At 43.4% G+C, this 16,431-nt stretch overlaps 1 protein-coding gene across 5 annotated transcripts in view; it reads left to right on the top strand.

The window, feature by feature from the left end:
- The window catches only part of LOC144955775 (receptor for retinol uptake stra6-like), a 49,754-nt gene that overhangs the window by 27,793 nt on the left and 5,530 nt on the right, over positions 1-16,431 (top strand). For all 5 annotated transcript variants that reach the window (XM_078885922.1, XM_078885920.1, XM_078885921.1 and 2 more), the window contains 14 exons: positions 296-381; positions 4,117-4,256; positions 5,227-5,393; positions 7,541-7,648; positions 7,947-8,020; positions 8,204-8,265; positions 8,787-8,848; positions 8,966-9,128; positions 10,683-10,758; positions 12,225-12,309; positions 12,909-12,957; positions 14,028-14,145; positions 15,235-15,336; positions 15,783-15,946. In XM_078885922.1, the coding sequence (XP_078742048.1) occupies positions 296-381; positions 4,117-4,256; positions 5,227-5,393; positions 7,541-7,648; positions 7,947-8,020; positions 8,204-8,265; positions 8,787-8,848; positions 8,966-9,128; positions 10,683-10,758; positions 12,225-12,309; positions 12,909-12,957; positions 14,028-14,145; positions 15,235-15,336; positions 15,783-15,946 (1,456 nt within the window). The remainder of the gene's footprint in view (positions 1-295; positions 382-4,116; positions 4,257-5,226; positions 5,394-7,540; positions 7,649-7,946; positions 8,021-8,203; positions 8,266-8,786; positions 8,849-8,965; positions 9,129-10,682; positions 10,759-12,224; positions 12,310-12,908; positions 12,958-14,027; positions 14,146-15,234; positions 15,337-15,782; positions 15,947-16,431) is intronic.

The following is a 16,431-nucleotide window of genomic DNA, read 5'->3' as shown; positions in this document are numbered from 1 at the left end:
CTGAAACCTTTGACAAGGAATCATGTCTGGATTCATCACAATGCTTGTGGTCAGAATGCAAACAAAAAACATACTCTGATAGTATATGCATTGTCCTTGAAACTGATTGGTCCACACCAGAGACAGCTTTCTTTTGAGCCTCGTCTCAAAACGGTGTTGGACCAGAGGACGCCTAGAGGCGTCGATCTGTTTCAAAAACGTGTTTGGTATTATGGAAGTGCTTGTTTATAAATTTGTTTACACGGAGTGTATATTTCTCGATAAGATTTTGAGCTCAAATGTGCTTCGCCCACAGCTCGTTTGCACAATCGGACTTTCCTTCATTGTCAAGCGACGGCAGTTTTGTAAGAATTGCTCCAAAGGATACCCGGGTCTGTTGGCGTAAGTACACGGCATTTTTACACTCATACTTTTTGGTGTTTTTTTCGGTAAAGTCACGTAGGTAAAAAAATAAAATAAATGAAAACAACTCAATTAAATCACGACGTTTCGGGCGCAACACAAGCGTCCGTCATCAGGTGGGAAAGCGTGGCCTGCTGCTGATGCAGACTGTTCTAAAACAGGTGGTAAAGCGTGGCCTGCTGCTGATGCAGACTGTTTTAAAACAGGTGGTAAAGCGTGGCCTGCTGCTGATGCAGACGGTTTTCACGATGGACGCTTGTGTTGCGCTCGAAACGTCGTGATTTAATTGAGTTGTTTTCATTTATTTTATTTTTTTACCTACGTGACTTTACCGAAAAAAACAAAGAGTATGACTCCTTGCAGTCACGAAAGCTTCAAATCTAGAATACGCGACATTTTCTTGTTGTGATGCACATTTAGGGTGTGAAAAAAAGGCGTTCTAGTATTGCGCGGTATTTAACACGTTAATATGTTGCTAGTAATGTCAATTTGTGGTCCATCACGTGACTAATAACAAGGTTTCAGTGTAATTACACCGGGTAAAATTAAACTAAACTCTTTACTATTTTTATCTTTACTATTTTGTTTACCAGGCAAAGCCGCCAGAGCGACTACCGCTTTTCCAGAAGTGATCTGGCTACAAATGATAGCTCAACCAAGTGGCATATCATATCTGGGAATTCATAGTAGCAGCCAAATACTCTAAACGCGTGTTTCTAAATGTGGAGGGAAAACCCGGATGACTCGGAAAAACATTTCACGTGGCCACGGAGAGAACATGCAAACTCCGAATATACAGGCATGAGAGTCGAGACCGAACGCACGACCTCCTGCAAACCAGGCGAGGGAGATAACATCCCGCCACCACAAGCGAGAATAAGAACCAAGGCACAGAATTTAGGGGCCACATTCATAATTTACGTAAATAACAATCAGTTATATCTAACCAAATTAAAATAAAGCTATAATCCATTGCTCGAAACCTATCCTTGAAGTTGTGGCACTTGGGTTTCTGCAGATTTGTTCTGCAGAATAAAAAATAATTGACGGAACTTTTTGCTCGTGAAACACTTTTTGAAAGGGACTGAACATGATAATTGGTTTTTTACCCTTTTATGTGGCAACAAAACTGACACCATTTTTTACGAGGAGTCATGTTTGCATAGACCACAATACCTGCAGTCATAATGCAAACAAGAAACAACTCTGATAATGTATGCACTATCCTTGAAGTTGATTGGTCCACACCCGAGACAGCTTTCCTTAGAGCCTAGCCTCACATGGGTTGGACCAGATGACGCCAAAAGGCGCACAACTCAGAGACAATGCACAATCAGAGTATGAGAGCTCGGGGTAAGCATTTACACCATTGGCAAATGAGGCATTATGACTGCAGGTATTGTGGTCTATGCAAACATGACTCCTCGTAAAAAGGTGTCAGTTTTGTTGCCAGATAAAAGGGTAAAAAAACAATTATCATATTTTTTACTGGCAAATGAGGTACCAATGAGGGACTGAACAGTTATTATCACTGGAATAATGAACTTGAATGATCTTATCACTGTGTAAAGTGAAGCGTCAAAAGCTGGTCCTGTCTCTTATCGAGAAATATCTGCACAATAAAATGATGTCATTAATGTCGAATCGTAGATCAAGTCTGGTATAATATATTTAATTGTTATTGCATTGAATTGTATACACAATTGTAAATGTACAGCCCATTTTTTGTCAATCCATTGCTGTATGGGAACGTCCTCATTTGGTGTGGGTCATGGAGGTTATCCGAACATACTTCACCTTGCTGATCAGTGAAGGCTGGAGGTGGGGAGCATAGATGTTGAAGCCTAGTATAGTACAACAATGGATTTTGACATACTGCCCCCAATGTAGCCCTGTAGCAAGCCTACCACATCTATTTTATGCATGGTGCTCGCCCATCCAAGCATTGTCCAGGCTCCACCCTGCTTAGCCGACGAGATTGGAAATTCCGGGTGATATCGTCATAGCCATACATATAATTGGCAGGCTGAATGTTAGCCCATCATCTCTCTGGGGTCGATAAGGTGAATACCACATTGTGGGGAAGTCAACGTTTGCTGTTTTATGGAGAGACTCTCTCCCCATTGTAAGAATGTGGAATTTCCACCACTGGCTTAGGGCTGTATGTACGGTATGTTGACCTTTTTTGCACCGTACGTAGCCAACCGTGCTAATTTGAGGTGATATAAACAAGAGGTAAGCACCGCCTCGATTCTCACTTGAATAGGAAATTAATTTGACTTTTGAAATGTAAGCGTTAAAAATGCCCGAGTATAAACTGACTGACAGCTTTGTAAGGACTAAGGTTTGCGGATTTCGCACCCAACTCAACTTTTTAGAAATGGACACGATAATACATTTCAACAAAGATATGTACCAAGATTTCGAGTGAAAAATAGGTGCTACCATGATCAAGGTCGTTGTTTACAAGATTTTCAAACATTACACGACATTTTATATTTTCTTTCAGTTACTGTTAACATCTAACTTCAGTAGATGTATTTGTGAACCAAAAACAGATTGTGCTATCTGCCAGCCACTTGAAACTGAGACTGGTATTTGGAAATCATGGAGAACAGGGTACATTTTACATGCAAAACTTTACGTCTAAATTATAATAACAATCATCACCATGTGTGCATCCTTCAGCCCCTACCGTATTGTTTGGATTATAAGGCACACCGTATCTTTCCCCTGGATTTTAAAGCAAAAGTTGTGGTTGCGTGTTATAATCCGGAATATGTGTAACGTTATTGACTCCGAGCATCTCGTAAGTCCAAAGAATAGGGTAACATCCATGGAACAAACAAAAAATCATCAAAGTAAGCTTAGCACTCAAAGGGGCATGCTCATGTCCAGTCCAAAGCTCAGAGGCAGTGGTGGAAATTCTGTATTCCTATGGCAAGGTTCAGTTTTTCCACGGAAAACCCACCGCTGAGTTCCCATCAAGAGGGACATCCGATGTTGTGGGAAATCAGCAGGAGGAAGGAATGAAGGCCGGAGTCACCCCATGACCGGAATTTGAACTCATGTCCTTCCGGTTGTGCAGCGGGCAGTCTAACCTCTGTGATGCTTGGATGTAACTGGACCCTCTAGAGTGAAGCTACAGGCTCGGGAAACACAACAATACCTACACCCCTATAATTACTGTAGGTTCTAGCGAGTTAATTCTTTCGTCTTTTGTGGAAACTGTCATAGCAATGAACAAAAAAATCTATCCCAAGACACTCATACACCATGCCTACATTCAAACAAAGACAAAGATCCCTCTTATAGCCTTAACAGACTGTAGGAGCAAGTGCTGTTAGCGAGCACCTATGATGGCCGGCACGACACACGAGGTGTTGGGTGGCCAGCACCACGCCCGGCCGCATTTGTCTCCCGCGTGGCGATGTTTACACACCGGACTGGGTATTGATTTGAGGCTGAGTCGACCTAGGTGAGGCCCAGGACCGGTTCAGATAACGCACGCACGCACACACACACACGCGCGCGTGCATTCCTTCCACCCACCACATTCAACGCTCACGCGAATCCCAAAGTGTTTTTTTTTCGTCTGCGATGTGCATGATAATAAACCTGACCAGACTAGCAAACGCGTATGAAGAGAAAAAAATCCTCACCAGCTGTGATGACATTAAAAAAAACAACAATCCATCTTTTTGAACTTTGCAGGCCCGTCCACTTCCTCGAAAACAGACCCAACCGCAAGCTGTTCGCGGCAGGCTTTGGGGTCGTGCTTTGCACCTTGTGCCGAGTGGCCTTCCTGGACTCCCCCCTGCCCTTCGCAACAGGAGACAGCAAGGAGATGAAAGGTTCATCGATTGACCGTCCAGCGATCCCGGACTTGATTGACACTTAAAACACGACTATGTTTTACTTTATCGAGCGATATTAGCTCTTTTGCAGAAGCGACCTGGGTCACAAATGATAGACCAACGAAGTGGCTTATGATGTGGAAATTTGTAGCGGCCAAATACTCTGAACGCGTTTATGTCTCAGTGTGGAGGGGAAAAAACCAGAGGAGCCGGCGAAAAATCCATGCAAACTCCAAATATAGGCATCAGGATTGGGATCGAACCCACGCACTCCTGTGTACCAGGCGAGGTAGTCAAGATCTCACCATCACGGCGTCCCGAAAAGTGATGCCATAAACACAGGGATGCTTCCGTGGTGTAATGGTTAAGTCGCCGATTCAATTGGATCTCCGGGCGCGGCAGTTGAAACAATGGGAAAAAAATTTTTTAATCCGATCCCCCCCTCCCCCGCCTCTGTCCACACGGCAGTTTCCTCCCGCTTGTTAATTGGCTGAAAACATCTTAAACTAAAAACGCAATGCAGGGCCCTCCTGAACCAAATAAAGTTCTGCTGTGCAAATGTGGCTCTCCTTTGTAATTAAATAATTAAGCAAATGCTGGGTTGACTGAGTATTGAAGACCCAGGACATATTAAAATATCACTTGTCGATGTCGTTATAACAACATTTCCGTGTACATAATCCTCTCGAGCGGCTCCACCACACGTGTTTTAAAAAAAAATGGCACAAAATGTGCATGCACGCTGCCAGTTATTCTGCAAGGCATCGTACTTGCTGCTGCCGCTAGCGGTTGCACAATCATGGGAAGTGCTTCAGTGCTGGCAAGACCACGCTTTCGGTGTCACGTCGCCATGGCAAGCATGCTCGCAGAATGCTAACGGACGAGCGATGAGTCAGTGTGTATGTAACGAGCGCAAAGGCAGTCATCGCTGCTCTTTGTGTGTGTGTGTTTTTTTATCCGTTTGCAGAGCTGCTGAAAATCCTCGCCTTCCTCTACTACACGCTGGTGTACTACCCACTCATGGCGTGCGCCACGGTTCCCAGCCGCCCCTCTCACATCCTGGGTGCCCTCTTCTCCTGGTTTCACCTGGCGACCCTCATCTGCCACAAGATCGAATGTCCACGATCTCCCACCGTCAGTGTCGAGCCCGCGCTTATTTAACTCGTGTTTTATTTAGTTATTCGTATTTGAGGTTTTTTTGGTTTGTTATTCTCCCCCCCCCCTTCCCCACCGCCAATTTCATCCCGGTTGTTGCTGTTGGCGTATCGTCACGAGATGGAGGAGCCATTCGGATATCTCGCAGAGCAGTGCGACCCTTCGTGTTAGAGAAGGGCATGCGGAAGCGGATGTCAGGGAGCTACCTCTGAGATCCCTTCGAGAGTTGTGGTCCACACAGCAGGGAGCAGCACTAGTCCTGCTCACTCTGGATATGAGAGTAATGTTTGTGACATGACAGCAAAATTGGAGGTTTCCCCTTTTTTCTGGCAACAAACAGATGTTAAGATGTTATAACATCAAACTCAAACCTTTTACAATGCATATATGCATATATTATCAGAGTATGTTTTTGTTTGCATTCTGACCACAAGTATTGTGGTTAATGCAGACATGATTCCTTGTAAAAGGTTTTAGTTTAGTGTTTTAACATCTTAACACCTGTTTTGTTGCCACAAAAAAGGGTAAAACGTATTCTCATATTTTGGTACTGGCAAAGGAGCTCCCATAAAGTAAAATTGTATTTTAATTCCCAGAGCGAAAATATCGGCAAATTTAGATGCCGAAATGTATCCTGCGTTTTAGTTTTCTTTTGTGCAGTAATTGGCAAACTGTGCTCTTGTACTCATGCACACAGAGCACAAGAGACATTAGGAAGGCGCACGTGCAAACATCTCCTCCGTTCAGTACATTCTAATATGCATAGGAAAAAAGTGTGGATCCTTAACTGGATGAAGTAGATTTTTAGGTCACTTAAAAAACGACGATGTGAAAATGCGTAATATATGCATTTGCTGCATTGATATATTTGTACATGTGCAAACCTTGTTATCTTCGCTACGATCCGGTTTATAAAACACGCGTTAATTATAATGTCACGCATTCAATTGCAGAACATTTTAATTTGAGTATCCTAATTAAAAAAAACTTTTTAATTAATGAAAAAACAGCATATATTTTTTTTTTAATACGATAAAATACATTTAACACTTAACCTTAAATACTTCCCAAAGCCTCACAGTATTCGGTGGTGAGATGTTATCTCCCTTGCCTGATATACAGAAGGTCTTGGGTTCGATCCTGACCCTGACGCTTGTATATTTGGAGTTCGCATATTTTCCCTGTGGTCACGTGGATTTTTCTCCGGGTCCTCTGGTTTTTCCCTCCACATTTTGAACCATGCGTTTAGAGTATTTGGCTGCTATACATTTCCACATGATAATGCACTTCCTTGAACTATCATTTGTGGCCAATTCGCTTCTGAAAAAGAGCTACATAGCGCAGGGGGCCTTACCTGGTAAAATACAAATTATTTTAGCTTAGTTTACTCAAGTAATTTAATTCCACGTTAGTGGGAAGGTGTCCGGAGAGGTTTGCCCACTGAGGAGATGGAGTGATGAAATCGGTGTATGTGCTCATGCTGGGTAGATTGTTACATCTCACGATCGCCCAGAAGTTACGGCGTCTAAATGAGGCATTCATCTAGCAGTGGATCGAACACAGCTGATGATGATGACATGCATGAAACCACATGAAAGCTAAGGCCACTGAGATAGAAATATGATGTTGAACTACCAGCAAATTCAGCAAGACCAAAGCTCTCTCACTCGGCATTCTCACTGCTGTGTGACTGACTGTGGTCTCAGACAACAATACATCGATCTTGAAAGCCGGTGCAGAGCCAGTGACCTTCGGTCTCTAAATTTTAAAATCTCCACTCTCTGTGTCCCATCTACCGGAGGTCGACGTTTGATTACAGAAATGCGTGGAGTGTCGAAAATTCAGCAGCATTCAAATAAACACGGTACCGTAACCGCGTCATCTGAGAGGTCGCCTACCGAGCAGACGGAGGCGATGAACTCGGTTTTCGTGCCTGCGAACGGTGGATTGTTACAATGCAAGGGATTGTGAGAGGCAGCTGCTGTTTGAGGGAAGCCTTCATCCGACAGTGGATTGACCGTGGCCGATTACGAATCGCATTGTTGAAATGGCTGAATAATTGTGAGTATGACACATGATGTGTGTGTGTGTGTGCGCGCGCGTGTGTGCGTTGTTCCACATTTCAGTTACACAGCTACTACGACCTACTATCCTCGCTCCCGCAAATGCTGTGTCTGCTCTATCTGAGCGTCCGATACCCCATTTTGTTGGTCTCAGCATGCAAAAAGCCGGTGGTAAGTGTGGCTCACAAATAACTGGAAGCATGTCTCTCTCTCTCTCTCCATTTCATTGCTCGTAATGCAAACGACCTCGGGTTCTCTCTCGCGTGTGGTTGAGCAGATTCTAGGAAGTGCTTTACGTCACAAAACATCTGTAACACAACGTTATAATTTCATCTCTCCAGTGATGGGAAAATTCTGCATCGCAGAAGTGCCACACGTTTTAAGTGCAATGTCAGCCGCGTTCACCATTTTCAAGCACGCGATTACAATGTTCATCTTTTTTTCTTCCGCAAACCAATTTCCCTCCTAGTATGGCTGCCAAGAAGAGGATTATGAGTCACAGTACGTCAGATGGCTGTTCAAAAGTAAAGCTCCGAACGTCAGGTGGTGGTGCACATTATTAATTGCCAATTATAATTGCACGGAACAACTTTGTTCGAATGCGCCGCATTCTGTTTGTAGCCAAGGATAATGTTGTTTTCAGCCGGTTACCTGCAGTTATTTATTTGCACCGCCATTTCAACTTAACGCTGACGTTTTGCCTTGTTTTTTTCGCTTCTCTTATAGAAAAACAACCTCCTTTGCATTTTCATCGCTCATAACTACATATATGTCCTCCCAGACAGAAGGTAAAATGTAAAAAATAATGCATATTGGGAGTAATATACGCAGTACTGTATTGTATATAAAACCACAATTGTATATTGTTTCAGGAAAAGTACTTATGTTAATAGATGATGCGTATATTCATGCTATTAAGTAATTTGGTTTTGTAAAATCCACACGAACAAATACAGGGCCAAATTACTTTGTTGCAGCCTGGCACTCATAATTGGACTAATTTTATACCCGTATTCATTTCTACCACGCAATCTTCGCCCTGGCAAACAGCAAATGGGTATCAACAAATCAATAAATAATTTACTCCACAAGTTAACCTACCAAACGTGCCCTCCACAACTTGACTGCCATTATTTGAGTGGTTGATAAACATAAGTTCAGCTTGGTGGCTGTTTTATTATTACCACCACAGTAATGTGCATCTTCCGGTGGAGTTTACTCCCACAAGCGCTCCCTTGGAGCACGAAGACACGAACGATTCCAACACAGCGGTGTTCTCAATGACCTTTACCATCGTGTTGTCGAACAGGCTTTTGCTACCCGACCAAGATGGTCATCACAGCGCTTATCTCTGCGATCACGGTCTACCAGGTAACAATTGTTTGCAGCACCTACCTTACCCGCAAGCGCCTGAATGAACGTCGTGGATTTGAGTGAGGGCGTCACTGACCAGCGGCTGCATCTCTGCGTGGCTCTGCATGTCTCCAGGTGGCGCTGGTGCTGGTGGTGTTGCTCGTTCCACTGTTGCAGAAGGTGCGCTCGGGCGTGTCGGTGGACATCGTGTACCTGCTGGCCGGGTTCGGCGTTATCCTCTCGCAGGACAACGCGGAGGCCGTGGAAATCTTCAAGCACTTCTTATGGGTCCTGGAAGGTACACACCGGCAATGCGAGATGCTCGAAATGCAAGAATAAACTTTAGCAATTAATATGAAACTAAAACTAAACTGCGCATTTCGATTCGAAGCTTTCGTGACTGCAGGGATTCATCTTCTTGGTTCTTTCGGTAAAGTCACGTAGAAGGGAAATAATAAAAAAACAAAAATAAAACATAATAAAATAATTCTCACGGAGACAGCGTCAGACGCTGTCTCCCCGACAGACCGGGTCTTCACCTGAGGACGGCTGCTTGCGTTGTGGCCGAAACGTCGTGAGAATTATTTTATTATGTTTTATTTTTATTATTTTATTATTTCCCTTCTACGTGACTTTACCGAAAGAACCAAGAAAATAAACTACGCTTTCTTTGGGTCTTTCGGTAAAGCCACGTAGATAGAATTGCTGCAGTCACGAAAGCTTCAAGTGAAGATTTAAACCACGTTTGTGTTACCAGGTAAGGCCCACTTAACTATTTTTCAGAAGCGACCTGGCTACAAATTATAGTTCAACGAAGTCGCTTATCATGTGCAAATGTACAGCAGGCAAGTGTTCTAAACGCATGTTTCTAAATGTGGAGGGGAAACCCGGAGGACCTGGAGAAAATTGCACGTGACCACGGAAAGAGAGAAGCGCAAACTCCAAATATACAGCAGGCGTCAGGGTCGGGATTGAATCCATGACCTTCAAATCTATTGCTGGATGAAGGCCTCCCCACACTATGACGGTCATAGGGGTTGCTTGACCATAGCTTACCACACAAGTCAGTGTGGTCTGGTGAAAGGTAAAAACGAAATGGTTCAGATGTCACCGCTGATGTCAGCTGTGGCTGTGAATCAAACTCAGGTCCCCTGTGGTCACAGAAACCTTCATTAATATCGTAACATTACATCAATGAGGTTTTAAAAAAAAATACCACACAATTTAGATCAATAACGCTTTAAAGATACAATCATGGGGAGTATCAAGCCTGCTTCTTCTCCTTCTTCTGTCGTATGGCGTTTGAAAAAAGGCAAGAGGCGACAATTGCTCTGTTGATGTACACCATTCCACGGCTTCCTGGGTAGCTGAGTGGAGCAGTCCACTCGTTCCACCAGACAACGCACTTTGTATTGGAGTAGGCGTCATTTACATACGCCCGATGGTTTGCACCTCACCGGGTTCATCTTCCATGAGTGGAGGGAAATATCCACACCTTGGATTGTGTTGTTCTGATGCCGTTGAGAGAGAGGTCCACCGTGGCATCACGACTGCGGAGAATGACGAAATCAAGAAGAAGGCCACGGGCGGTTAGGACGCGTTATGAGTACGAGCCCGGGTGGATGCCGCACTTGGCGATGCTGCACACGACGCAGTAACGCCACCTCAAGGAAGAGAACCACGGCGGAGATTTGTCTGGCCCCCCAATTGTCGCGAGACGAGCCCACGGAAGGAACAGACGACGATGATGAAATGCAAGCGTGATGCGACACATTTAAACGTTGTGTTTGAGCGCAGTGGCCGCCATTTATTGTTAAAGTGTGCCCAAGGAAACGTTGTTTTCTTGTCGCAGTGTGCTACGTGGTGAGTGTCGCAGCTGCTTGCTTTATCACCATCTACATGCTGCTGAGGACCTATGCGATGCAGAGGTACAAGACACATGCGTGACGTGTGTGGCAATGCACACACACACACACTGTCCAACGTTGCATCTACAATCATGCAGCGGCAATATTTGTATGCTCTTTATTATTTTCCCACGTGAGATGTTTCTTGTTTACAACTACAAGTAGATGGTATACAATGTGTAATTTCGGGCTGGCTGTCGCTTTCGATAACGTGGCGATGATTAATCTAATAAGTAAATTCTTATGCTCATGATGCACACACATCTAATTGTGCGTCGAAGAAGTGATCATTTATCGCCTACACAAATTGCATGCAAATAATATGGCAATGTTACAGTCAGGCTAACACAGTCAACAGAGCTGTAGAAACAATGCAAACAATTAGCGAGAAAGAGAATGGAGTCGAATCGTGGCCATACATTACGACAATTCATCAGTTCATCATGAGGGTGAATAGATATGCATCCTAAGTTTCAAACAATATTGCTCCCGTGATTGAGAGATCACAAAGCACATTTTATGAATAGGTCCATTGTGGTCCTCTTGTCTTAGATCACCATCAAATTAAATTTTGAGCAAATATGAACGGCTCTTGTCAGACAGCAGCATCACTGCTGCTATCAAACAAGCGGACCACAATGCACTTCTTCAGGAAATGTATACAATGGCTGTGTGGCTTTGTACACTTTTTGTTGTCTTCTTTGAAACGTATGGTTTTCCAGCCTGCACGATTATCCGTTTATGATGGGCTTTCTCATCATTTACAGATTTTATTTGAGTTACGCACCTGCGATCCACACTGTGGTTCGAGCTTGCGACTCACAATACGAGGTTTGCAAACTCAACAGAACCCGATTAAGGGGGTAACATCAGGCAATCACCCCCTAGGGGTCAATAAAGTAAATACCATTTTGGGAAAAGTCAATAGTCGTCCTGGAGGAAGATTGTTCTCCAGAATGAGCACGGGGGATATCCCCACATGGCCCCGGGCCACCACAAAGATAAGCATGACTCCGGCGCTCATTTGAGCATGGAGATGCAAACATCGGAATTTTAAATGAGAATTTAGCATTGTGGCCTGTTAATTTCCATTATTGCATGTGGTATAAAACATTTACTCGTGGCAAGGTGTAGCACTTAACTGTTTTTTTTTTTATGAAAGCCATTAGCACATAATGGGTATTAATTAATACTGGTGCTTGGGTTCCTGGCAGTAAATGCACCAGTCAGCGGAAGGAATTTTTATTTATCACAACTCTTGTTTCTCCATCATCACACAGCCCACCATCCCTTCAGGGCCGATAAAAATGAGAGACTCGCCTCTGTCATATAAATGTGGAATTTCCACGACTATCTCTAGGAATTCTAAACATGATATGAACGTTGCCTCAATACATATAACTTGGACTATCATCACACAATCTACTTGTTCTCTTTCTAGACCTGTCTTGATCATTGATATGTTTTTTTGTCTTTGTCCTTAACAGAGAACACCTCCTGGCAATGTACAGAGGAGACACGTCTGAGATCATTCCAAAAAATCAATCATTGCCATCTTCAGGATTGTCTGTGGTAAAGAAAAATAATTTTAAGAATTATTTTAAGAATTTAAGAATTATTTTAAGAATTATTTTTCCAATCCTGTATTTATGCTTGATGCCCATGTAAACCCCAGCAAGCACTGAGATAATGTGCTAGCCAAGGCTTTTAGTTTGTAGAAATATAAATGTTTTATACTTCTGTCTATTGTGTGAGTGCTATATGTTTTAAATAGTATAGTTGCCTGTCGATATGTACAGAAAATGTTGTGTTTAAGGAATACAAATCTGTTTTTACAAAGCCCCCACATGTAACACATTTTTGTGAGACCTTATGCACGTGCAACAATATATTCCACTTTTCAACATATCACACTAGTGAGCATGTTATGCTGAGCTTGTTTGCTGGTGCTAAAGCATATGCATGACTTTAAAAATACATGGTTCTTATAATTACCGTTCAACTATTTGGTGAATTCTATTCGACGGCTCATTAAAATTCCGGTCAATGCCTTGTGCAAAAAAAAAAAATCTAAAACTAAGAGACTCGTGCAGGCAGAGCAGAAGCAAAAAAAACACTATTATAAAATAAATCAATAGAAAATGCTGATTGCCCCTTTAATTATTCACCAGGTGTCCTGGATGACCTACAGTGGTTTTCAAACGGCGTGCATATTCCTGGGTAAGATTTACTCATCATATAAAACATCGCTAAATACTAAGGCATTCTGAATGCCTCGGTTGTAATATTTCACTGGCTCGTGCCACTTTGTTTGCGTTTTGTTTATTGCATTTTGTTTAATTATCCAGACTCGTGAAATATAAATAAGGCACAGATGCCCAAAGCGCTGCATATGCATGAGGGAGCATGAACGCAAATGTAAAGAGAGTTTTCATTTTTGTCCAGGGTGCAGAAACCATTTCCTTTTTCACAATATTCAAGCCTTCAATAAAAATGAACATTGTCAGCTTCCGAATCAAATTTAAAGAATGAAATTAGATTTTTAAAAAAGACGAACCCACTTTTTCTTTGGTCCATAGCTCCATTCTGAGTTTTCTTAACAAAAAAAATCCCAACTCAACAAATCTCTTTGGCAAAATGCACATCAGGTTGATAGACTTACTCGTGTGTTCATGGTTACAATTAGAGTTGCGTCACGTTATGGCAATACTATGGTATACCATATATATAATACATATAAGGTCCCGTACACTATGAAATCTACAACAATCGTATCGTCCGTTTTGCGAAATATTGTGATGCAGTAATTATGTTTGCTCATTGCATGTTTCTTAACCATCCCCTAACAACATATTTGTGAAATAACAAACCCAACATTTACATTTATAAATAAATAGCTATTATTTATCGAATTTAATCTTTGTAACAAAACATTTTCCAGACTAATGGAAGGCGTGGTGATAATACGACAATCAATTCTACAGTTTGCGTAATAATTTAATAAACATATGACGTAACTTAAATTGTGCGTTATAAATTATAATCATGAAAAACACTTATGACAGACATACGCTGGGTGAGCTGCAGTCGACAAATATTGAAGAAATTTTTTTTTCCGACGGGAAATCCTTGCAAAAGTTCAAAAACCCAATATAATAAAAATGTGAAATACAATTTCAAAGTCACGGCAAAATGATAACCGCCATGAAATATATAACCGTACGGCATCGTGTTGCGGAATATAGTATAGCGGCAGGAGTGGTCGCAGTGCTCTCCTTTATCGAATGCAGGGTTCGTTATACAGGCGATCATCTACTATATCTGCTCCATGGCGATTGCGTTCCTGCTCATCATCCCTTCCATGTACGGTCTCACAGCTGTCGCCCTCAACATCGTTCGGAACATGTGGTGAGTTGCCCCAACGGATCAACATTGTCGGTATCTTATTCTTTGGGTCTATCGGTAAAGTCACGCAGATAGGTTCAAAAAAATTATTAAATATACACTACGACGTTTCGATCGCCAGGTGGAGAAAAAAAGGTTGAACCTATCTACAGTACGTGACTTTACCGAAAGACCCAAAGAATATGAATTGCTGCGGTAACGAAAGCTTTAAGTCAAGATTGTTGTTATCGTCGTTATAGCCGCACCCCCAACCCCACCTCCCTGTTCCATGCGCAATAGCGGACACGAATCACAAGAGCATTACAAACCAGTACACGCAAAGCGCACAGCGATATATTGACATGGTAAAGTTTAAAGAAGGTGAGGGTGCAGCCCTGCAATGTCTTGCTCATGCCATGGCTGGCATAAGGGCCGACATTTGAAGGAGCTCCAGAGAGCCCCCCTGGAGGGTATTTCTGGACTACTCTTTCACACTGGCCAGACATTTCGGAAGAGGTGGCCGTGCCCACACATTACCTCAACGCAAACGACCTGCTGGTCAACTCTGGTTGCACCCATTTCTATTGCTGGGTGGACAGATGTGGGGGGAGGGGTAGTGGGTTAAGAAATGTGCACATTGTTTCCACCGCTGTGCTGGGAGGTCGAACCAGTGACCACTGGATAGCAAGTCCGGTGTGCCAACCATTGCACCATGGAAGCCTAATTTGGATATGATGTGGCTGTTAATGCCATGCTGGTGGTTTCATTTGCTCTGCCAGAGGGAATTCGAGATAATTTATATTCGTTGCCATGCACTTCACTGTATTTCATCCATAAAATGAACGAAACGAGTTAGTCTCGTGACATTAATGAGTGATGCATAATAGGAAGGACTTGAGAAGGATGCTATGTTCCAATTTAATCGGTAATGAACCACCCATAAACTTCACCTGAAGGCACTCAGGAGTACGGCTCTGCCCACTGCAGGTGACACTTCCAGGGAATTTTACAGCCACCGTCTCTCGCACAGGAGCATGAATATTAAAGCGTGAGCATCGCTTTGCCTAAGCAAACCCGTTGTGCCATGCTCATACCGCATTGTTCTTGCCGCAGGCCCTTCTGGCTGATGCTCGTGCTGGTCATCGTGGTTCAGCATCTTCTTGCCAGGCTCGTCTTCCTGAAGAAATCCGAGCACCATTCCTCTTTGGACAATCTGTACGTTTTTTCTGAAATATATTTTTGCGTTACACACAATTTCATCGAGCCAATGGCCCTTTGTCGTTGCTCGAAATGTTATGTTTTTTTTTTACTTTCAGGGGCAGTTATTGACGAATGTATTGAGTTTTTTTTTTGTTACTTGCACAACAAAAGCAAGATGGGTTAAAGACGAGGACTACAATGCACTTAATCAGGAACTGCTGATGGGATTTTTAGCGTACTGCACAAAAGGCTCGGTGCTCTTTATACGGTTTTTGTGTCGTGTGAAATTTAACAATTCAATTCCCGAAGAAGCTCCCAGCACGTAGAGCGTTGCAACCGGAAAACACATCGAGAGAAGCAGCGCGGCGCAACCGCGAAAACCGACGCAGCGGCGTATCCCTACGTGCCCCGGTGATTTAATTCACGTCGCTTTGTTCACTTCACCCTGTCTGCCGTTTCAGGCGACTTCTGTACATCACCACATACATGCTGTTCTGCTATAACATCTTCGTCGGGGTGCTGACGGGGTTGTGGAGGCTGATCATCACTGCCATGTACAACACGGTCCACCTGTGCAGGATGGACGTGAGCCTACTCAGCCAAGGAGTGGCGCTCTATGACCCAGGCAAGCCGAGACAATCGGAAAGGGCATTGCACTTTCTTCATCGCAAGATATCGTTCGTTACGTTCGGCTGCACATAGGGACTGGGTCAGCTTGCACGTGTGCGATTGTCAGTTCTCGGAAGCGAACAAAATAGCGCCGGGTTAGTACTTGGAAGGGAAGCGGCCTGGAAATACCTGTACCAGGTGTTGTCGGCTTGGGTTGCAAGGTGGTTGGGTGCCATCAGTACAGCAATAGAGCTTGGCATGAGAGCTCACGGATTTAATATGTGTATTGCAATCGGTGGGAGACATGTAGAGGTTTCGAAATTAAATGTTGATTTCTTCCGAATATTTTAGCAAAGAGATGATGATGATGATAATGGAAGTTGCATGGAATCAATGAGAGTACAACCACCGAGCAGATGGAGCAACAAAATCAGTTCATGTGCAGGTGCCAGGTGAATCGTTACATCTCAGTGTCGTGGCAGGTGGCGGCGGCGGCTCGCT

This window comes from Lampetra fluviatilis, chromosome 3 (genome assembly GCF_964198595.1).
Source record: "Lampetra fluviatilis chromosome 3, kcLamFluv1.1, whole genome shotgun sequence".
NCBI lineage: Eukaryota > Metazoa > Chordata > Hyperoartia > Petromyzontiformes > Petromyzontidae > Lampetra > Lampetra fluviatilis.
This window is presented reverse-complemented; position numbering and strand designations above follow the sequence as displayed.